The sequence below is a fragment of the Castor canadensis genome, chromosome 14, assembly GCF_047511655.1.
Source record: "Castor canadensis chromosome 14, mCasCan1.hap1v2, whole genome shotgun sequence".
Taxonomy (NCBI): Eukaryota; Metazoa; Chordata; class Mammalia; order Rodentia; family Castoridae; genus Castor; species Castor canadensis.
In genome coordinates, this window is record NC_133399.1 from 108,752,833 (window position 1) to 108,775,950 (window position 23,118).

Here is a 23,118-nt window from a genome sequence, read left to right on the forward strand (position 1 = left end):
ATCCTTTTCCATGTTCATATTTTTAATGGACCTGTACCATGCATACCCTTTTGCAAAAAGTTCTCTTCAAATTTCTGTTGAATAAGTATGGAATAACAAGAGAATACAGTCAACCCTCGGTGTCTGTGGGTTTGTGTTTCCAAGGAGGCCACCACTGAGAACAAACCACAAATGCTCAGGATACACAGAGTTCAGTGCTGTACTGTGGGTGCTTGACTCATTTTCCCCATCACACCAGTCAACTTCTGCTAAAGATGGGCTGCCTTTCAACAAATCTAAAATTTCCACCGTAGCACTTCAATTAAGCACAGTAACTTTTGCCTTGTCTTGGGGGCATCATTTGCTTTTTGGGAAGGAGATTTTCACAAAATCAAGGGCGGGGAAACACTCAAGCAGATCACACGGCAATTCAAACACACCTGGCAACAACGTGGGACTGATGGAGAGCATTTACTTCTTTATTCATTTTGACTTATGCTTGGTCAAAACTGCACGCAGTAAGTCTGCAGATAAGGCAAGCTGACAGAACACACGGTCAGGTTAAGTGAATACAATCAAATGAGGCACTCCCATCCTCAGAAGCAGAAAGTGACTCAGTTTTTAGAATCTCTCTGTCCCCTTCACCTCAGACCTCCCATCCTGAATCTGTTTATCTGTCCTTAGTTTTGCTTTTAAAATCCCACATATGTGCACATCCCCAAACAATTGTAACTTCATCTTTCACAAACTTTAAATCATCTGGTTCCAGTAGCATGTGCTCTTCTGACACTTGGATTTTGGCTCAGCATCGTGTTTGTTGGATGCAGTCATACTGATACATGAGCCATGGCTCATTAATGTCACTGCATGGCTTTACTACAATTTGTCTGTTCTGTCATGGGTTTTAACTGTTATTTCCGTGTTATTGTTGTTAGGAGCATTCTTATCGTGTTTCCTGGTGCACATTTGCCATTTACCCACAAGATGTATACCTATGAGTATATTTGCTGAGTTTTAGGGAAACACACTCTTTAAATGTTTTTCTTTGTCAACAAATACCCTTTAGCAACTTCATCTTTTAATGCTACAGCCAGGAGTTTAACCCAGGTGACTGGAGTTTTTCCCTTTTCAAAGCTGGAGTGTCTCCCTTCATACATGGTCAGGACAAGGATGGCAAGCAGGTGGTCTGAGAGGATTATCTGGGGTTGGAACTGATTCTGTGGGGATTACTGCAGCATGTATAGAATTTACCTGTGCCACCTCCAAAGGTAGCCATCTCTGTTCCACAGGACAGGTCCCCATAGCTAATCTAGCTGATAAGATCTGTGGGGTCCTCCTGCCAGGCCCTGCCCACAATGCGGAGAGCTGATCTAACTCAGTGTGTTTTGTCCAAGGTCGTCTTTAACCACCTCACCCCTCTACCTCCTGACCAACACCCAGACCAAGGTAAGAAGGGGGCATCTCCCATGGGCCACAGCTTCATAGCCCCTCTAGGACTAGGGAAGAAGACCCATGGAGGGAGCTGAGAGCTGGTGCTCTATCCCTGACTTCACCTGTCCCTTGTGGTCTATCCAGGAGTCAAGTACAAGTCCTTTGTGTACCTGAACCTGTGGGGTTAAAAAAAATAGACTTTACAAGCTATAAACAAGAACAAAAGAATTTGAGACTGTGTCTCAAAACCCAGCTTTCAGAGACTCCCAACCTCAAAGGTGATATGTCTGTGTCCTTCCCTCCTAGCCCAGGTGGGCTCCATGCAGGGACCACCGTCTTGTCTCCCATTTTCCATTCACAATTCCAGCTGGGAACCCTACACCCACCTCCCTCTTCTCCCTCAACCCCAGACTCCAGGACTGTGGGGAGAGCATCAAGCATGAACGTGACCAGGGGCTCAGCTCTGCAGGGCCCCAGGATGGAACTTATTCAGCTTTCCCTCATTCCCATCATCCACTTCCACTAGGTACTAGGAGATTGGCCTCCCCAGACCCCTATTGTAGGAAGACAGCACTCTGTGCTGCCCACTCTGCCAGGGACTGGGCCGGGTGTAACAACTGGTAACTTGTGGTGGCTCCCCCTAGGGGAGCTCAGCCTATCACCCTCCCAAGAAAAGTGCTGGAACTGGCCAGTGCTGTCACCCATGTTCCTGGCACACCATCCTTTCCGCCAAGTGGGCTTCTTAGTAGGAGAATTCACACTTCCAGAAAGGATGCTCAGGGGAGAGAAATGAACTGTTCACCTTGGAACAAGAACTTGAGTCTTGTTGAGGGGTCTGCCTGGGACCCCTGTCATTCATTCCAATCTCCTCTTTCCTTTTTCTTTCCGAGGGAGATATCAGTGACAATACTGAATCATCTCCTTTGGGGAGGCTACCATCTTTCAAGAGATATGACCAGCTGTGCAGGGAGCCCTCATCAATAGCAGAGGTCAGGGCTAGTAGAGTGGCTCAGGTTGTAAAAGCGCCTGCCTAGCAAGCATGAGGCCCTGAGTTCAAACCCCAGTTCCACCCCCCTACACAAAAAAGAGTGTAAGTTAACAGCAGTGGTCACCTGAAGGCTGCTGTGCCCCCTGCCCTCTTCCAACCTCATTCCAGGGGCCATCAGCAGTCAGCCACTCTCTAGGAAAGGCTTAGGGCCAGGCAGCCTAGGTGTACTGCCAACCAGAAGCTCCACTGGGGAACTCTGGGCACCAGAGTGTGGAGAGTCAGGGCTGGCAGCACACTGTGCTGAGACTATGCCTTCTGGGGACACTGTGCCTCAGAAGGAAGGGGAAGGGCAAGGCAGAGTGAGAGATCAGCCAACACTGGACCAAGGTTAGGTCTGCAGCCTTGTGATGGCAGCAAGGCTGCCTCCATGCAGCCAGCCTCTCAGGACTGTTCTGGCTTCATGACTTCTTAGTGGGGCTTAGAAGGGAGGACAGGCTGGGCTCTGCAGGGCAGCCCACGCTAAAGTGGACACAGATCTGAGGCTAGTCTGCCTGATGAGAGTTTCCTCTTCAGCATCCATGAGCACAAGAACTCTGGTGGCTTCCTTGTCATTACCCCTCTTAGGAGCTGGTTGATGGCTAGCACCATATCTTACCCCAGTCCTCCAGTGCTCCCACAGGCCTGAGTAATAGCTGTCTGTTCTTTGCTCTTCCCAGAGGACCATTTTGTGGTGGCCCTGTACGATTATGACGGTGTCAGTGATCGTGACCTGCAGATGCTGAAGGGGGAGAAGCTGCAGGTGTTGAAGGAGTAAGCTTCCAGAATGCCATGCCCTGTCAGAGTCACAGCAGGGCTTCCATTGTCCCCCCTCCTTTTCCCACCCACCACGGCCTCCTCCAGCATGACTGCCCCCTGAGTATACTCTGTGTTGCTCAGCTCCCACCATCACCCAGGATTTTCCTTAAACTTGACCCATTTATCTTCCCCTCCAAGTCTTTCTGGCAAGATGGTTTCCATTCATGACCTTCTGCTACTATTACAGTCCTAAACGTCCTTCAAAGTCCATCTCACATGTTGCCTCCTCTGTGTAACCCTCCCGAGTCCCTCAGGCATGCAGAGCTTCATGTCGGGTTCCTGCAGAGCTGGCCTGGCTGTACCCCAAGAGCCGTGCTCTGGAGTCAGTTGTGTTCATGTCTGTCTCCCTCTGGACAGGAGGTCACCCAGGATTACACATGTGAATTCAGCTTTGACTTGTTTTCTGCACGCATTCTCAGGACACTTGCGATGCTGTCTGCTCTCCCAACCACTGGGCTTGTCCTGTAGGGCCCAGAGGGCCTGGTTTTGTTCCTGACATTCTGCTGTTGCATTGGCCTTGAGCCAAGTGCACGAGAGCCCTGATCTTTATCTCTATATGGGCTCCAGCTTCCTTCTTTTCCAGGCCAGTCTCAACTCACTCCCTAAATTCTAGACAGGTCCCATTCATCAAGACAGGGCTGCTTGCTAGAAGGTGTGGCCCTCCTAAGCCAGTTGGGCTGTCTGGACCAATTCTCCCCTCCAAGGAGTGTCATCTCCTTCTTTCCCTGCATAAGGAGTCCCTTCCCCTGTCAGATGTTCTGCAAAAGAACATCTGCCTAAGCTGCCATGGCTTAGGCAGCTACCATGTCCCTGAGCCATGTGCACAGCTCCCTCTCATTGCCAGGATGCCCACCTCTGTGATCCTCAGCCCCCTGGGATATGATGTGCTTGTGGGGGCAGGGAGCTTCCCAGAGAGCCCCATGTGAGCCTTTGCCATATTTATTTCTGTCTTCCCTTTTCCCTTAGAACTGGAGACTGGTGGCTGGTCAAGTCGCTCATCACAGGGAGAGAAGGCTACGTGCCCAGAAACTTTGTGGCTCCAGTAAAGACCCTGGAAGTGGAAAAGTAGGTGGACAGACAGAGTCGCCTCAAACCAGGGGTGCAGTGGCTGCTTCTGCTCTGAGAATGGGGGTTGGGCAGGGCCAGAAAGTGGACTAACCGTGAGAATTGGGACTCCAGAGGCGGACCAGAGAGGGTCAGGGGATTGGAGCTGCTAGAACAGGGCACCTACTAGTTCCCAACACTTCTAAACCACTGTGTGATACCCAGAGAGATACTTTTCCTGTCTAAAACAAGAGCTGTCCCTCTCTGTGCTTCTCTGGATGGAACTATTCACAGGGACTCAGTGGCCTCCAGAGCTCACAGGGGAGCACTATGACCAGCAACCACTCCCCACTGCCTCCAGCGACAGGACTTGGGCTCAGGTCTCAGGAGGCTTTCCAGCAGCCCCACCAGCAACTTTAACAGCACAAAGGGCCGCCTCGACCAGGGCAGTCACTTGTTCACATGGTGCAGTGGCCTGGGTCCTGCAGCGTTTTACCAGCTTAGTTCCAAGGCTGGGGAAGTATCACAGTGGCTAACACGCAGCTCCTCCCCTTCCTCCTCTGCACACCTTGGACTCTGGGTCTTTTCTCATAATGGTGGTGGGACCAGGGGCCACCCCACCCTGATCAACCCTACGCCAAAGGGCAGGCCGACTCCAGGCCTAGAGTGCCTGGTGGTTTCAACTAGTCACTCAGATCGCAAGGAAGCAGGGCAGGCTCATGACAGCAGCCTGCCTTTTGGGAGAGAGGACCCTGTATGTTTTGCAAAGCAAAACTAATGGAGGTCACCCAGACAATGTTCTCGTTTTGGTTCAGGAAAACAGTAAGCCTGACAGCTGCCTGGAAGTAATGGGATGGGGCACAAGATGTGAGGAGCAGCCTCAGGGTTGACTTGGGGGCAGAAACAGGGTATTTGCTTTCTTAGGGGAGGACGTAACCCACAGAGAAGATGGATTGAAAAGTCCTGGGCGGCATGGCCACTCTCTGCCTTTGCCATTTTCTAGGTGGTTCTTCAGGACGATCAGTCGAAAAGAGGCTGAGAGGCGGCTACTGGCACCCATGAACAAGGCCGGCTCCTTCCTCATCAGAGAGAGTGAGACCAGCAAAGGTGAGTGGGGTGGCCTCCTGCTCCACCCACCCTGTGGGGTCCCAGGAAATCCCTCTGAAGCCTCACTCTTGGGGTAGGAGGGGACCCAGCAGTTTCTGCCCTGTCTCCCTTCTGATTAGGGCCCTGCCCAGGAGCTGACTTTGAGGCCGTCTATGCTACCTGCTCTCCTGTTGCCAGGCTGAACATTGCCAGGGCCTGGCAGCAGAGGCAGTGGAAGCTCCCATGGCAAGGTGGCCACAAACTCTGGCATCAGGAAAAAGGGGGGAAGAGTCAAGGAAGAGTGTCCTCACCCCTTGATTCCACATTTTGGAATCAGAGCATTTGGGAGCCAAAGAATCTTTAGTGATCACCTCAGCCAGAGACTGGCAGGCGACACTGGGCAGTGACTGTGCCAGGTGTAGGAGAAGGGCAGCAACTGTGCAAAACCGGGGGACCAGACCCAATGCCCAGGGCTTGCAGACTCAAACTCATGACTGCCCCCACCCTCAGGCCACTGTGTTTCTGTGTCTCTGTGTATCTGTCTCTCAGTCTGTCATGCAGCTAAATGGCATTCCTTCTTACTGTCCTTTTTATTGTAAAATATAAAGTACATACAAAGCATGCATAAATTATGAATATATGACTATAAATTACATAGAGCAATAGGGTGTCTTTGCCCACTCTGTGTAATAGCAGCCAAGTGACAGAACATTCTAGATATCCAGGAACCCTTCACTCCTCCACTGGGCCCTTTCTGACTCAACCCCTACTCCCTGCAGGGTGGTCCTGCTTGTAGGGAATCTTTCCTTACTTTCTTCATGGGTTTATCACCTGTGCTTTGTTTTTCAGCTTCATACAAATGCAGCCATACCATGTTAATTTTGTGTGTGTGTCTTAACTTCTTTCACTTGACATTGTGAGATCCTGTGTTAGTTATCAGCGCTGCCATAACAAGCAGCATGGACTGAGTGTCTTCAACAACAGACATTTATTTTTCACAGATCTGGAGGCTGGAGCTGTGACACCAGGTGTTGGCAGTGTTGGCTTCTCCTGAGGCCTCTCACCTTGGCTTGCAGCTGGTGCCTTATTCTCACAGTTGTCCCTCTGTGTGCATCTGTGACTTAGTCTCCTTTCTTATAAAGACTCAGACCTTTTCATCAGACACCCTCTTCGCCTCATTTTATCTCTAATATCCTCTTTACAAATCCGTCTCCAAATACAAACACATTCTAAGGGGTTGGGGGTCAGGACTGCTGCCCATGAATGGGGACTGGGCAGCACAGTTCATGGAGTACGGTGGTAGTTAGCTCCCTTCCTTCATGGCTGTGGGCACTCCAGTGTGTGAGCATTCGGAACTGACAGCCATTCTAGCATTGGTGGGCACTGGCTTGTTTCTGGTTTGGAGCTGTTATGAATGTGCTGCTCTGAATGGTATTATCTGTGCTCCCACGTTTGCTACTTGTTTTCCATCTGTGAGTTAGTAGCCAGCTGGTGGAGTGGCTCAAGTGATGGAGAGCTGTGAGTTCAAACCCCAATACCACCACCACCAAAAAAAACAAAGATACTAGGCTAATATTCATTTGACAGGTGAGGAAACTGAGCCTCTGAGAAGGGAAGTGACTTGTCTGAAGCCAATAGTGTCAAAGCCACAAGAGTCAGTGACCAAATTGTGAGAGAGGCTCTGAATCTTCACCCACTATAGACTGTCAAGCTGGGGTGAGTAAGGGACCTTCCCAGGCCATGTGAAGAAAGCTTGTGTTCATCAGGAGCCTGCTACATCCTTGTGGAGAGGAGACAGTGACAGGGACACCAGGGGGACAGGAATCTGAGTTTGGTTCCCTGTGGATGAGCAATGAGAACCAGCAGGCTTTGCATGGCAGGAGGCCTGCCCACTGCCCTGCTGCCCTTAAGCTGTTCACAGCTCTAGACAGCAAGCAGCAGGTGAGCCAGAGCAGCAAAAGCTGGATCAAGTCCAGGGAGACCACACGGTCTCGTGGCCCCTCCAAGGGCCAGGGCCAGGTTGGGAAGGAGCAGGCAGCTGGGACGCTGAGATACTCTGAGCAGAATTTCCCAAAATGCACCAATGGATGCACTGAATTTTATATGTGTATGTATATGTATATTTGCATGTGCATACATATATAAATTATAGATTACATACATATATATTATGATATTGTCACTATCTTCATGGCAGTGCACCTCCATCCAAGAAACAACTGGGAAGTCACTGGAGATGGCATAAATGTCCCATGGCTGTTCTTGCTGTAAAATATTTCAAACATACACAACTAGAGAGACTGGAACCCTCATTACCCAAGACCCAGCTTCAACCGTTATCAACAGAGTCAGTCTTGTTCCTTCTGCATCCCTCACTCCACCCTGCTGTTTCAAAGTAAATTTCAGACATCATGACTTTCACCTGGAAATGATGTTTTTAACCAGCACCTGCAGCTAAGGTGCCTTGTGCAAGGGCCCCATACCTGACATGGAGAAAGATGGGGGTCTCCAGGAGTCAGGCATCTCTCCCTGTCCTTGCCCACCCTGGGAAGCTGTCCAAACTGGAAGTTGGTCCGAGGGAGCCAGGGCTGAGGGACTGTCTCATACACAGTGCGCACACACACAACTCACATGCACACACAGGGTTCTCCTTAGACATCCCCATCAGTCTCCATCGTGAAGCCATCGCCAGGCACAAGGCAGTCAAGGAAGCAGCCTCAGAAGCCCCACGTGGCCCCAGGGTGTCCCTCAGTCCCTTAAGCCTTTGGTGCCTTTGTGGAGACTGACTAGTTTCCTAGGTGAAAGGCAGGAGGATCTTCCCATGTTAAGAAATCTGAATCTTTGAGAACCCTTCTCCCTGCTACCCAGGGCAGCCCAGACACACTATAGAGGCAGAGACTCCCAGGTTTTGTGAACCTGAAGCTGAAGCTGGCAGGTCCCTTTTAAGAAGAGTACTCAGTTGTCACAGATATCACAGACAAGACTTTGGAGGGGCCCAAGCAAGTGAGGGCTCCAAGGCGTGAGCTTTGGGAACTCTGCCTGCTGGACGAGCCGGGGTTTCTTGGCTTGTGGTTAAGCACCCTACACAGATGCGCCCTACAAAATGGGGAGAAAACCTCTTGTCTCCACCACAGCAGTGCAAAGATGAAAGAACTCATTAGAGCTGGCTCTGGTCCTTAGAGACTAGGGTGGGGGGTCAGTGCAGCATCCAACCTGGGGCTAGGGTCCAGGGCATGGAGACTGTGGTAACTGCAAGGTGTCCTGGCCAGGAGCACGGTCTCCTGGCATCTTTTTGCAAGTGGGTGGTGAGAGGGGTACGTTGCAAATGAAGACAGGAGGGGAGAAGTGTTTGAGATGGGTGGTGATTGTGACAGGAAAGGAATGATCCTGAAGACCTCAGAATAGAACCTCAGAAAATCAAGCATCCACATGGAGAAAGAGGTGTTCAAGTCTGCCCCCTGATGGGTTAGTGTGGGATTACGCCTTGTTCGTGGGTCCTCAGGGAGGGCCAGGATCCCTAAAACGGCTAACTGGCAGAGTAGCCTCAGGCTCAGCGTCCTTATCTCTCCCTTATTGGGAGAGAAGGTGTCCATGGTAACCAGAGAGCTGGCAGAGAGAGGTATTTTATGAAAACGCCAAGTTCAAGGAAAGAAGTTTCTTAGCTGGAATTGTTACCTTCTAAATTGTCCTTAACCGCTGGCATTGGCTACCACTGTCTGCAGGAAAACATTAACACAGGTAATAAAATATGTAGACACTGACGTGCATGTATTTAATCACCAATGAATTGAACAGACCCCTGGGAAATACCTTCCTCTGCTTCCCACCGAGAACACGGCACCAGAGGCTGTGATTTGACGTTTCTTTGGGGGAGTTGTCAGTCATTAGACCAGAAAAGTAAAGAAAGCTATGAGTACCCCCCCATACCCCTGGCGACCCTATGTTTCTTGATATTCCATGGCAAATGGTTGCTGAGTGACCTGGTGCTTGAGGAAGGGACCCACATGATGGGAGAGAGACTGTCCCACCTGCTGCATAGCTGGAAATTCTTTGACCGAGTTTTGGGAGATTTTGGTGAATATCCAGAGCAGTCAGAGGGATCCAATAGGGAGGCTTTCAGGAGGACGATTTGAGATGAAGGAAAGGGGAATTTATGCTGGAAGTGCACAGAATTGGGTGAACCCATTTCAGAGTATTGAAATGAAGCCCCCGCCCCAGTCCTGATGTTTCATCTCCATGCCTTACTTTCTCCTGCCTGCATCTGTTAACACTCCAGGTGCCTTCTCCCTGTCTGTGAAGGATGTCACCAGCCAGGGAGAGATAGTCAAGCACTATAAGATCCGCTCCCTGGACGAAGGGGGCTATTACATCTCTCCCCGGATCACCTTCCCCTCCCTCCAGGCTCTGGTGCAGCACTATTCTAGTAAGAGGGGCGCCTGCATTGGGTGGGGGGCTTGTGCAAGAGGAGCTTTTGGGATCTCTACTGTGCGACCCCAAATTCTATGAATCACCTTGGGGATTGGTGGGGGTGGGGTGGGGGAACCCCAAAGCCAGACCTAAGGGATTGGCAAATCTCACATAATGATTCGAAGTCAGTTGCCCAGTCTGCTCCTACAGGCTCAGCATGGGCACCTAGAGGGCAGCAAGGATTATCAGTTTTAGAGGAAGTAGGCCAGTGATAGCATGCCATGTTGTATGCAAAACAAATGGCTGTGTGTGTGTGTGTGTGTGTGTGTGTATGTGTGTGTTTGCGTTGTATACAAGCACATGACAGGAGGCAAGGGGACACAGTTGGGAATGATATGGCTCCTGAGTGAAGTCTGGCTGCTCTAGTGCCTTCCAGCCCTCTTTTCTTCCCCAATGCAGATAAAGGTGATGGTCTGTGCCAGAGGCTAACCCTGCCCTGTGTGAGCCTGGCCTTGCAGAACCCCTGGGCCCAGGATGAATGGGAAATTCCCCGGCAGTCTCTCAAGCTAGTCAGGAAACTTGGATCTGGGCAGTTTGGTGAAGTCTGGATGGGTAAGTTGTAGTGTCCTGGGGGCTCCTCTCCCTGCTTTGTGTCCTGAGCTAGATGGGACTGTAGAAGCCAGATGGGTTAGTGTGTGTGCAGTACATCTGCTTCCCCAGAAAGCCTTGTGAGGGGGAGAGGCAGAGCTGTGCACCCACTTTACAGGCAATAAGGCACAGAACACTGAAGAGACACACCCATGGTTGTTGTAACTTCACAGCAGTGGAGGGGAACAGAAACCTGCTCTCCCAACCCCTAACTCAGTCTCTCCATTATTCTTGGCCAACTACTGGCCATTTTGTTAGCTCCTCTTGGCTTTGCTCACCAGATGGAAGCTGTCTGCTAGACATGGTGAGCCAGGAGCCAGGAGCTCATGGGTAAATCAAGGTTAGCACTTGCTGGCATGTGACTGTGGCTAAGTCACTTAACCTCCATGGTTCACTGATTTCCCCTTTCCACTGCAGTTGGTGACAGCCCCTGTTTCCTACATTACTATCAGAGCAAAAAGAATAGTGACATCTTTTATTACTGCCTGCTCTGGTCCATGTCTTTGGGGCACAACTTCAGGGTTGGATCCTGATGCCTCTTGGAGAAGCCTCTGGCAGGAACTGCAACTGGGGTCTTTGCCAAGAAACAGCTCCTTTGGGAAGGACAAATCCAAGTCATTGTCTGCTACCCTTCAGTGTGACTCCCTTCCCCTGGACAGAGCAAATCCTTTCACTGCTAAGGCTCCAGCATGGCCGCGGGGCTGTGACAAGCTTGCACATTGCATGGATGCCACACACATGCGTCACCCTCAGGAGCTGCACATTCCAGATCAGGCCTCAGGTCCCTGTAGAGTGAGGCTGACATCTGGAGACTCACGCCTACTGTGAAGCTATCGCCTCGCAGCTCTGGACAGCTCTTTTATTCTTTCTCCTCCTGTCGGCTCAGGTTACTACAAGAACAACGTGAAGGTGGCCATCAAGACCTTGAAGGAGGGAACCATGTCTCCGGAAGCCTTCCTGGGTGAGGCCAACCTGATGAAAACCCTGCAGCATGAGAGGCTGGTCCGGCTGTACGCTGTGGTCACCAGGGAGCCCATCTACATCGTCACTGAGTACATGGCCAGAGGTACCCCTCTTTCCGCAGGGGTCCAGGCTTAGAGGGCAGGGTGCTGTGGGGAGGGGGCTGAGGCAGCCCCCAAGCAGTGCTCTGTCACTCTAGGATGTACTTGTGCGTGGGGAGACGGGAAGGAAGGAGGCAGAGGAACCGAGGCTGGACGATTCAAATAGAGCCGTGTGGTGTGTTCAGCTCAGGAGCAGCACAGCCACCCCTTCTGGAGGACATTCAGCATGCTTCAGTGCCTGCTGGGAGGGGCAGAGAACTGCAAAGTGAAAAGAGCCATAGGGTGGTCATGCAGAGCTGGCTCTAGCTCTGGTTCTGTCTCTTCCCAACTATGCGACGAGAAGTGGGGTCAGGCAGCCTGTGAGTTCATGGTGTGCCTTCATGGGGCCTGGGATCAGGCCTCAGCCTATGGCATCTTTCTTTTCCCTCCTATAACCCTTCCTGTAGGGCTTAATTTCACCAAGAGGGCTGCCTCCTGAGGCCCTGTGAGGCCTGAGGCTGGAGTTCCTGTGAAGTGTAGGGTACTCAGCAGCTGCAGGCAGATCCCTCCTGATGCACCTCCTGATGCAGACAGCATGACTCACTTCCTGCTCCAGGGGCAAGGCAGACACTCTCAGGGGCCACTCTGCAGAGGTACAATTGTTACTTTCTTTTCCTAGGATGTTTGCTGGATTTCTTGAAGACAGATGAAGGCAGCAGATTGTCCCTCCCAAGACTGATTGACATGTCAGCGCAGGTTGGTGAGGGAGCTTGGAGGGAGGCTGTCTTCCTGTGCACCCTGTGCCTTAACTGAATCCCAAGGTGAGAGATTGGATGGGTTAGATTGAGGCTGGACTGTGAGGGACAGAAGACCTGGAGCAGTAATGTTATCCAGAGCTGCACAGTCTGAGTAGGTAGGTGGCTCTGTCCCATGGCTTTCTTCCACCCCATGGGGAATCTCAGTGTGTCATCTCACTGTGCAAGGTGGTTGCTCATGCCCTGCCATCCCATCCTCTTCTCCACCAGCAGGAAGAGCAGGACGACGAAAGCCCGCCTTCCTCCCTCTTGCGACATGTTCTTGATGTCACCCACACTTGCCCTTACATCCTCCTAGTCAGGTGCCTGCTACATCCAGCTGCAAGGGAGCTTGGGAAATGTAGTCCCAATTTGGGGCAGCCATGGGGATCTGAGGCTGTTCTGTTAGGAAAGGAGAGAGGGAAAATGGATTTTGTGGGCAACCCAGAGAGAGGACAAGAGTTCCAAAGCTGGTGCTTTGTTGAGAACTCACTTCTTTCTTAGATGGTGCCACTATTGCCTTCAGTAGGAGTTGATTCCAAAAGCACGGATTCTGTTCCCTGAGCCCTAAGTCCTGGTGTAGCCCTCGGATTGGCCCCAGCCTGACAGGCAGACATGAGCAGCACACACTGTAAGGGACGCCACTTCTCTGAGCCCTAGAGAGCTTCTACTATCAGGGAATTTCAAGTGCCAGACCTTCTCAGCTGCCCTGGACTAGTCCTCTGTGTCCCCTGGGTTCACACGCAGAGATTCCCAGACGGTGAGGGAACAGCAGAAAGAAGAGAAAGGCTCCTTCCTCCCCAGGGGGTTTTAGCTGAGGTCTTCTAACTGGCAGGAGAATGCATCTGGTGGCTGTGCACATATGTCTGTTAGAACCGGAGTTCTCAGAAAGAAAGCTGTGGTCTGTGGTCAGCCTGCAAGACACCACACACGCATGCGCACACACACACTCTGGCTGGCTATGCAGGGGAGCCTCCCCACCCACACCTCAACCAGCCCCCCCGCCCCGTCCAACATTATCTGTGACTGGTATCAAGACAGGAATTGAGGTCACGGCGCCTTTTTCCACTGAGGTGAGCAGAGACCTTTGAGGCAGCTAATGAGATGGTTATGGAAAGTTAACACTGGGGACTGGTTTGTAACCACAAAATAGTGATCAGCTGTCTGCTTCTTTTCTTCCTTTTCCTTCTCTCACCCTGTCCTGTCTCTTTTTCAATCTCCACTGGAAACCTTGGGTCACCAGGGGTAAAGACTGTCAAGAGCCGTCTGAGCTCAGTACCCAGGTATGGTCAAACACCAGGGGGCCGAGGATCCTGGAAATCAGCACCTCCCAGACCACATGCTGGCTGCCCTGCCATCTGTCCCTGCTTGTACACAAGCACGTGTTCATACATATTCACACACTACCGTATATGCACACATGCACGCACACACACACAACACAGGTGCACATGCACACACACATGTGTGTTCACATGTACACACACTCACACATACATGTGCACAGATACACATGTTCACACATGTGCACTGGCACACATTCATGCACATGTACACACAAAAGTGGCTTCCGGGCTTTCCTTTTTCTTGCTCTATGGACAAAGTACAAAGTCCCCAGACCCCTCGTCCAAGGCCAGCGCTGACCACCCTATGAAGCCCCTCCAACCACTGCCCCACGCATCCTTCTCTGCAGCCACGTGACACAGTGCCCTGTGCCTGTGCCTCCTGTCCTGCCTGCAGAATCTCAGTCAGCGTTCACTCGCCATTTTTACTACGGTTTTCCGAGATGTCAAGAGCAGTCGGCTCTGTTCTCAGCTTCTTCTCTCATCGATAGGTGACACAGCCCTGAGCTCCTGTGTCATGGGCAGTATCATATGCGGTGGTTTATCTTCCGTGGAAGCAGACCTGGGTCCCTCCACTGCTTTTTATTTACTTATTTTCTTTTTTCTGGATTTCTAGTACTGATCAATAGTTAATGAGATAAGTGCTGTTAATGTCTCCAGATACAAGATATCTAGCATTCAGCTTTGTAGTCCTCACAGTCCTGAACTAACTAACATATGTTGGCTGAATGACTTAGTGAGGGAATAAATAAATAAATGAGTAGGTGAAAGGACTTGTGAGGAAGTCTTGGGGCGGGGGTGTAGCTCAGTGGTAGAGCACTCGCCTAGCATGTGTGAGGCCCTGGGTTCAATTGCTAGGGGGGAAGATGGGATGGATTCCAGGACTGGCGTCTTGCAGTAGCAGGTCCGAGCTGAGCAGGTCAGCTCGCTGTTCTCAGCCTCAGTTCCTCACCATCAGTGAGTGAGTGAAACCTTAGTTCATTTCCCACCTAGCATAGTTAGTCCTGGCAGATAAAGCCTCTCTTCTTTGAGCCCTCTGTTCACCTGGATTCTATTCTTGCTCCCAGTGTGCAAAAGGCAGGTGTGGGGCTAGGGCCTCAACTACAAGTGACCTCTTCTAATGCTCACCCTAACTCTGTCTCTGGAGGCCTCCTTTCGTGTTCCAGGTTAGAGCTGTGACTCCTCAGGGAGGTGATGTGACTCGCTGGACATCACTGATTCCAAGGCAGGGCCTGGCCTCCGTGAAGGGGGGAGGGGAGGCATTCTTTCCCTTCACCAGCCTTCTCCTTGCCTTCCACCCTTCCTTTTCTTCTGCCTCCCTCTCCAGCGACCATCCTTGCCTCCTGCCTTCCTTCAGTCATTGCTGCCTGCAGACCCTGAGAGACAGCTGCCTGGGAGGATGGAAGGGACAGGAGGACAGACAGCAGTGTCTCTGGGCTTCTAGGTGTATCAACAGAGGAACAGTTGAAGCCATCTTTCTTCTTCACCCAAGAACACGCACCCCCACCCTCACCAGCAGTGGCACCCCCTCCATGCATCCACCAAAAGCAAACCCCAAACACCCATTCATCTTTCTGCCCCTCCAAGCCTTGCCAGAGGACAAGGTGGTTCCACAGACAAGCTGGTGGGAGAGAGTGGGCAGGGACTTCCTCTCTCACAGGGGCCATACTTGGGTGCTGAGTGGCCTCCATCCTTGCTGTCATTCACGGTGTGGCCTGTGTCCTCAGATTGCTGAAGGAATGGCATACATCGAGCGCATGAATTCCATCCACCGTGACCTGAGAGCAGCCAACATCTTGGTGTCTGAGACCTTGTGCTGCAAAATTGCGGATTTTGGCTTGGCCAGGATTGTTGACAGTGAATACACTGCCCAAGAGGGTGAGCAAAGCAGTATCAGCTGAGCACATCAATCAGTGGATACAGGACAGTGTAGGCTCAGGAACCATATCGGTTTCAGGGGACTTCAGACTGGTGAGATGGGGAAGCCAGGCTAGGGGTAGCGGTGGGATCAGGGCTGAGTCACAGGGTCTACTCTGAGTGTTAGCCAGGGCTGTGGTCATTTCCTCACAGAGATCCTGGGAGGTGTGTGCCACGCGCCATATTTTCATTTTTGAGGAAAGGACTAACTGGGCACCAATCAGTTAAAAAGGCTTACCCACCCATGGTTCCTGTTACTAAACACAGCCCATGTGAGGTGGAAAAGGGCTCTTCCACCCAGATGGACCCATGTGGGTGGCCACTGAGGCCCACTCACCCTTCCTAGGGACCCCTAAGGATGGTGGGGAATAAGTTTGTGACCTCTTTGCCTGCACTTTCATGGCACATGTCCTCATGTGTCCTAATTACTCTCGGTGTGTACCTGGGCCTAGTCCAGTGGTCAGGCCCTACCGGATCTAGCAGTAGGACAAGAGGAAACAGGAAGGGAGGGTTGATGGTGGGCAGCCAGTGACCCGTTGGAGTAGCAGGGGCTTTTCCCTCAGGAGCCAAGTTTCCCATCAAGTGGACAGCCCCAGAGGCCATCCAGTTCGGGGTGTTCACCATCAAGGCCGACGTGTGGTCATTTGGAATCCTCCTGATGGAAATTGTCACCTACGGGCGGGTGCCATACCCAGGTAGGTGACTGCCCCTGCAGCAACCTCCACGTCCCCTGATGTCCTGGGGTAGCCCGGTGGTGACATCCTATTGGGGGGCTGTGGTTCCCATGTGCTCATCAGAATGAGGTCAGCAGGGACCAAGACCCAGGCCTGCAGACTGGTTGTGGGGTTTTCCACATTGCTGTGGGCCTCAGTGCTGCACCCCTTCCTCCAGCAGAGGGCAAATAAGCCCCTCCCCAAACAGTAATTAAGATGAAGGTTGGGTCTGACCTCAAACTTATTCCACTTGTTCTGTTCTCAGCTGTAGTCAGGTTGCCCTACCTTGGCCTTACACCAAGGGTCTTTCCCAAAGTCCTGTCCCAAGTGGTCAGGACCTGAATGCCAGCCTATGTCAGAAGCTGGGGGAGTGGTGAATTTTCCTGGAGCATCTGTCCAGTGAGTACTAGGTTCAGTTGGGTCGTGGACATCAGAGGCCACCAAGAGAGTCACATCCTTAGGGAACTGCCCCCGTTCACCAGAAAACCCACAGCCCAGTTTCCAGCTCTCCTCCAAACAATATAAAGTAAATAGAAGTGTGTTTCAAAGTGGTGCAGAGCCAGGTGTGGTGGTGCACGTCTGTAATCCCAGCCTTCAGGAGGGGAGGGCAGGAGGACGTCGAGTTCAAGGCCAGCGCTGGAGGCTGGTCTGAGCTATGTAGCAGGAAATCGTCTTAAAAAAAAAAGAAAGTGACACTCCAGGGCCGCTCTAGGGGCAGCACCCCGCCCCCCACGGCCCTCCCCACCGCGCCCTGTCCCCCGCTGCAGGCATGAGCAACCCCGAGGTCATCCGCAGCCTGGAGCGGGGCTACCGCATGCCGCGCCCGGACACCTGCCCGCCCGAGCTCTACCGCGACGTCATCGCCGAGTGCTGGCGCTGCCGGCCCGAGGAGCGGCCCACCTTCGAGTTCCTGCAGTCGGTGCTCGAGGACTTCTACACGGCCACCGAGGGCCAGTACGAGCTGCAGCCCTAGGAGGGGACAGCCTGGGCTTGGGGACCATCGCTGATGGCATTTCAGGAGGGCACGGACTCTGCGTCCAGCGCCGAGGAGCAGTCCACCCTTCGCTGGCGGTGTGCCCTGGGCAAGTTGCTTAGCCTCTCTGTGCCTCCATTCCTCATCTGTGAAAGGACGAGGACCGTCTTCGCACTCACCTCCTTCGCTTATGGTCCTGCCGGGTCAGGTGCTCAGAGCAGCGCCTGACGCACTGTTAGGTGACGATCGGCAGGTGACAGGTGGCTAGGGTCTTTCTGCTCTGACCTGCGGGGGCCTCGGCCGCGAGATGCTTCTGTCCGCTGCCCCAGAACCAGGCCGAGGTCCTTTGAGACGCCGCCTCCTGGGGAGCGGGTAGCCCTGACCTGGGCTGCACCCCAGCAGTTTGGGACTGTCCCGTAATAAAGGCATGAGAGTCTGACCGTTGTCCGTGTTGTTACTGGAGACATGCCTGGACATGGTGTGCGGGAGGGCACCAGGGGTCCAATGAGAGTCCCCAGCCCGAGGTGACAGCTGACCCAGGTGTCTTTGCTCTTTGAGGCCGGCAGGGGGCGCCCTCACCCCACAAATCCTGAGTGCGCGAATCGCTGCGGTGCGGGTGGGAAGAGGCCAGGGTCTTGGGCTTGGACAGCCCCAGGCCGGCGAGCCGTGAGACCGGGTGATGACGCCAGGGACCGCGGAGGCGCCTCACTTGCCCTCTTTTTGTTTTGCTTTGTTTATAATAGGCTCAATTTTTTTTTAATAGAAAAATAAGAGGAAAGTATACAGAGTTCCCAGAGGTACTGGGGTTTGAATTCAGGGCCTACACCTTGAGCCACTCCACCATCCACCATCCCTCCTCTCACTCTTTGCCCAGGGCTGGCTTTGAACCACAATCCTCCTGATCTCTGCCCCCTGAGTAGCTAGGATTATAGGCGTGAGCCATCAGCACCGGACTCAATTTCCCCTTTACTAACATCTTGCAATGGTGAGTACATTTGCCGCAAGTAATGGACCAATTGATATGTTATCCCTAACGAAAGGCCACATTAAGGCTCACTGTGTGATACAGTCTAGGCAGATTTTTCTTGCTGGCACTGGGATTTGAACTCAGGGCCTCACACTTGCTAGGCAGGCACTCTTACTGCTTGAGCTACCACACCAGCCCTTTTTTGTGATGAGTTTTTTCGAGGTAGGTTCTCCAGAACTATTTGACCTGGACTGGCTTTGAACTGTGATCCTCCTGATCTCTGCCTCCTGTGTAGCTAGGATTACAGGCGTGAGCCATGGCTCCCGGCTTATTTTATGTGTTTTACAGAAGTACAATGACCTGTGTCCACTGTAACCGTATTATACAGAGTAGTTTTGCTGCACCTCAAAGTGCCACCTGTCCATCCCCTTCTGACCCTGTGAACTCCTGGCAGCCAGTGTGTCATGTGTTGAACCCTAACGGTGCCATCACCCTCAAGGTAGGAATAGTGGCACCATGTACAGAGGAAACTGAGGCACGGGGGGCTTTTGCACATACTGCTAGTGAGTGGAGGGACAGGGGTATGGACAGAGCAGAGCTGTAGGACTGGCAGGAGGGGCTGGATTCTTCAGCCGTGCTGGGGAAGGAAACCTGTGGCATCATGGCTGCTGTTGCTATGACTACCTGTTGCAGGTGAGGAGGCTGATAGACTTCTCTCAGTTGCTCATGCTGGACCTGGGATTTGAACTATGTTCTTGGCCTTCCTGGCCACTTGCTGTGGATAGGTGCTGTGTCAGGAGCAAAGCACGCTAGGGGGAATGGGGGTCTGCTGAGGGCACTTGGTGTGGGCTTGGGGACCTCACTGTGGAGGGCCCAGGTGGAACCTGGACGGAGTATGAGTGGTCAGATAGGAGTTTGGTCCAGTATGCTGGAGGTGGAGGCCCCAGGAGCAGGGAGCCCTGCTAGTCCAGAGAACTATGGGGCCTCTGTCCTTCCCCAGGACAGAGAGCTCTTTGGGGGAGGTGACTGCAGAACCCCCAAGCTCAACACTCCTACCCTGTGGCAACATCAGGACTCCTGGTCATGCAGGGTCCCCTGGGGATGGGAGCTACCAAGAAAACCTGGTGTGAGGCGTGGCTGATGGAAGTGAACATGAATGGGGACCCCAGAGAGTCCCTGCTTCTGCCACTGGGGGGCAGGGGGCAGAGACTATTCTCCCTGGGAGGCTCATAGTGTGGGAAGGGAGAGCTGAGAGGATCCGTTGAAAGGATCCACAGCTTCTTTGGAGATGGACGGAGGAGGAAGCAAACACTGACAGGATGAGGAAGAGCTTAGCCTGGGACCAGGCCCTACCCCTGGGGCCTCCGATGGCCCCTGAAGTGGCTTCCCAAACTGGGCTGGGCCTGTCCTGGGGTGCATGAGCTATAAGCCTGCAGTATTTCATCCCTCCCTAGACCCCACCATCTTCCCCTAAAGATGATGGTCACTCAGTGCTTTGTAAAAGTCTCCTGGGGTCTTCGTTTGTACACACCAAGCTCCTCCACTTCGCCCGCAGAGCTTTGCATCCAGTTCAAGCCAGACATATTCCACAAGTGGCTGCCATGAGCAGTTCTTGGCTTGGACCACGGTTGTCCATGCTGGTGGCACAAGAAAACCATGTTGGGGCAGGAGTGGGGGACAGTGGTGGAAGGCACATTTGCAAATGCCCGTGCCAGGATTCAAGATGGGTCTTAGCACCTGCACATTTAAAATGTCTACCCAGGACATTTTATCCTGCTGGCCAAGCCAATTGAGGGGTGAAAGTCCCTTTTCCTGGGGTCTCTGGCTCTGTCTTGAGCTCCAGAACCCCAGGCCCAGCTGGTGCTATGGCTCCTTTCACCTCTGATGTGCAGAATTTTCCTGGGCACGTGAGAAGCTCAGAGAACAGCAGACTCCTGAGTCGGTGCCTTCCTCTCCTTGCCTCCTCCTGTCTGGGTGTTCTGGGGTGAGGATGGAGAAGAAAGGTCCTGGACAGACAGTGGGAAGTTTTCTCCACCACGGGCGCATTTGACCAAGTGGGGCCCAGAGCTCAAACAAGGTTCCCAGGCCTGTTTTGGTTCTGCGAATGAGTAAGTTTACACGGACAAAGAGTCCCCCAGTTCCCAGTGAGACAGGGAATGGGTGTGTGGGGGAGGTAAAGAGAGAGGGGCAGAGAGAACGAATGGGCAAAAGCATCCTTTCCTGCCCGGGGAATTTGTCTCACTAGTGGGAGTCCAGGTTCCTGGTGGCTGTGGGGTGCATTCCTCCTGCCACAGATGTGCACATGTGGGGATGGAGGCAAGGGGACCTGTGCTTAGATATCTGCTGTATGACTGCTGTCCCCTGCCCAGAGCTCTGTTGAGGAATACAGCCTGGGTCTTGAGACTCCAAGGCCTTTCTCACTTACGATGGGTTCTGTACTGCCCTATCTGTCTTCATCCCAGAGCCAGGACACACCTATGAAATGAGTCCCAGCAGGTCTTTGAGATCAGACAGACCAAGGTTCAAATCCAAGCCCTTCCTCACCCATGATGTTTGATGTGGACACTGCTTAACTTCTCTGAGCCTCTGTCCCCTCGTCTGTAAAATGGGTCAATTGTAAGGTTTGAGGTGACAGACCCCATGAGGCATTTATCTTGGCGCCTCTGCTTGGGTAAGTGCTCAGGAATTTTAACTCTTATCGGCAGGCGTTATAGCCTCAAAGCAAGGCTGCAGAGCCTCCTTAACTGAGTTTCCCAGCCCTGTGATCCCCCATCTTGGACTTCTAAATGCCTCCTTCAGCACTTTCCCCTTGTCTGCTTTGCTGTGACTCCTTTCCTACTCCCTCACCACTCAGGCAGAACTTTAAAGAATCCAGGGTTTGAAATGAGGGCCTGAGTTGGCCAGACACTTTCCAGAGATGTGACTTTGGGGTGGTGACTCAGTCTCCCTGTCTGTGGGAGCACCTCCCTCATAGGGCAGTTGTAAGCACTGGGGGGTCCTCTGAAAACAGAGCTGTGTGTTAGTTTGCTGCAGCCCCTGTAAGAAACACCACAGACTGGTGGTGTTCTCACTCAGTTCTCACTGTCCCAGGGGCCACGAGCTCAAGAACAAGGTGCGGCCAAGCTGGTTCCTCTCTCTGGCTTGTGGATGCTGTTTTCTCCCTGTGTCCTCACGTGACTGTCCCTGTGTCATCACATGACTGTCCCTGTGTGTGAGTCTGTTCCTGATCTCCTCTTTCTCTAAGGACACAGTCACGTTGGATAAAAGCTACCTTCAAATGCAGTCACGTGCGGGGGGAGAGACACGACCAGCCCTGAACAAATAGGAAGGCATAAATGTGAGAGCATTTGTGCTTTTGTATCTTCTGCTACCATGCCCAGTGCTAGAGACACACAGTAGTAGTCCATGTATTCTTGTGAATAATTCACTAGTTTCAAAACCAAAAAGATTTGGGGTAGATAGCCTTCCCATCTACAAATAGGGAAGCTCTAAAACCAGACTGGAGTGAGTACCAGGAGACCAGCTGTAAAGCACATATGAAAATCCACATTTACTTAGAAAATCAAATTGCTGTTGATACATTTCATGGAAGGTCCACTTCATATTCCTTTAGGTATAAAAACTAGGATGCAAGCTTCCCCAGATTTCAAGGTATCCTTTCTTGCTTTTTTTTTTTTTTTCTAGTACTGGGGTCTTGCACTTACTAGGCAGGGGCTTTACCACTTGAGCCCTGTCCCCAGCCCTGCTTTTTGGTTTTCTTAATGTATTAAAATTTACCTAACATAAGGTTTATCATCTTAGGCATTTTAAGAGTTCCATTGAGTATGTTAAGTGCACTGACGTCATCATACAACCATCACCACCGTCCATCTTAGGAACTTTTTCATCTTCAGCCTAAAGAGGAAACATTAAACTCTAATTCTTCATCTCGCAGACAAGAGTCGCCAGTCCCTGGCAAACCCCACTGTACTTCCTGTCTCTATGATTCAGGTGTAGACATCTCATATAAGTGGGATCCCATAGTACTTGTCTTTTTGTGACTGCTTACATCATTTAACAGGACATCCTCAACGTTCATCTGTGCTGTGGTATGTGACAGAATTCCATTCCTTTTTGAGGCTGGGTAATATTCCTCTGTACAAATGTACCACATTTTGTTTATTCATCTATTGATGGACGTTTGGCCTTTTTTTGCCTTTGGGCTACTGTGAGTCACACTGCTATGGAGACGTATGTGCGAATGCCTCCTCTGGAGCCACTGCTGGGTCAAATGGCAGTTCTTCCTACAGGCTGCAGTATTGTACAGTCCCAACAGCAGGATGCAGGGTCCCAGTTTCTCTTCATCCTTGATTTTAATAGGAGCCATTCTAGGGGATGTGAGGTGGATAGTCTTATTTTTATAGTAAAAACCCCGACTTTTTTGACCTCCACTGGACCTCAGCCCTCTTTAAAACACCCATGGTGTTTTTTCAGGGTTCTGGGTGTTTCTCATGTGTTCCTGATCAGCTTCTCAAGCCTGGTGCCTCTGTGGGTCTGCTGTGCCATGGGGTCCGAGGAATGGGGGCCTTGTGGCCCCGCGGGGCACAGGTCCCAGGGTGGCAGGAGCTCACACTTCGAGGAACCTGGCTCTACTCTTGGGGAAGAGCCTGCCCTGCACGACCCAGAGCCTCAGCGACCTTGGCAGGACGCTTGCTCTCACTAGGCCCATGTGACCTGGTAGACAGTGCCCGGACCCCCACTCCAACTTTTCAAAATGATTTGCTTGATACCCAGAAGCTCAGGCGTCACAGGTAAGAAGTTTGTCTGGTTCTGGGCCTTCTGCCTCAGGGGTGACAGGGACGCTGAGCAGAAGGTAGACCAGGGAAGGAGAGAGACAGGCTTGCAGCACACCCCACAGCCCACGTGAGCTTGGAACATCAGTCAAAAAAAAATT

At 52.1% G+C, this 23,118-nt stretch overlaps 1 protein-coding gene across 3 annotated transcripts in view; it reads left to right on the forward strand.

Annotated features, from left to right (window-relative positions):
* Positions 1-17,648, forward strand: part of Blk (BLK proto-oncogene, Src family tyrosine kinase) — a 47,131-nt gene extending 29,483 nt beyond the window's left edge. For all 3 annotated transcript variants that reach the window (XM_074055281.1, XM_020154300.2, XM_074055282.1), the window contains 11 exons: positions 1,374-1,425; positions 3,115-3,208; positions 4,220-4,318; positions 5,301-5,404; positions 9,660-9,806; positions 10,250-10,402; positions 11,325-11,504; positions 12,158-12,234; positions 15,343-15,493; positions 16,096-16,227; positions 17,013-17,648. In XM_074055281.1, coding sequence (XP_073911382.1) covers positions 1,374-1,425; positions 3,115-3,208; positions 4,220-4,318; positions 5,301-5,404; positions 9,660-9,806; positions 10,250-10,402; positions 11,325-11,504; positions 12,158-12,234; positions 15,343-15,493; positions 16,096-16,227; positions 17,013-17,218 — 1,395 coding nt within the window. In that variant the 3' untranslated portion in view covers positions 17,219-17,648. The remainder of the gene's footprint in view (positions 1-1,373; positions 1,426-3,114; positions 3,209-4,219; positions 4,319-5,300; positions 5,405-9,659; positions 9,807-10,249; positions 10,403-11,324; positions 11,505-12,157; positions 12,235-15,342; positions 15,494-16,095; positions 16,228-17,012) is intronic.
* The last annotated feature ends 5,470 nt before the right edge of the window (positions 17,649-23,118 follow it).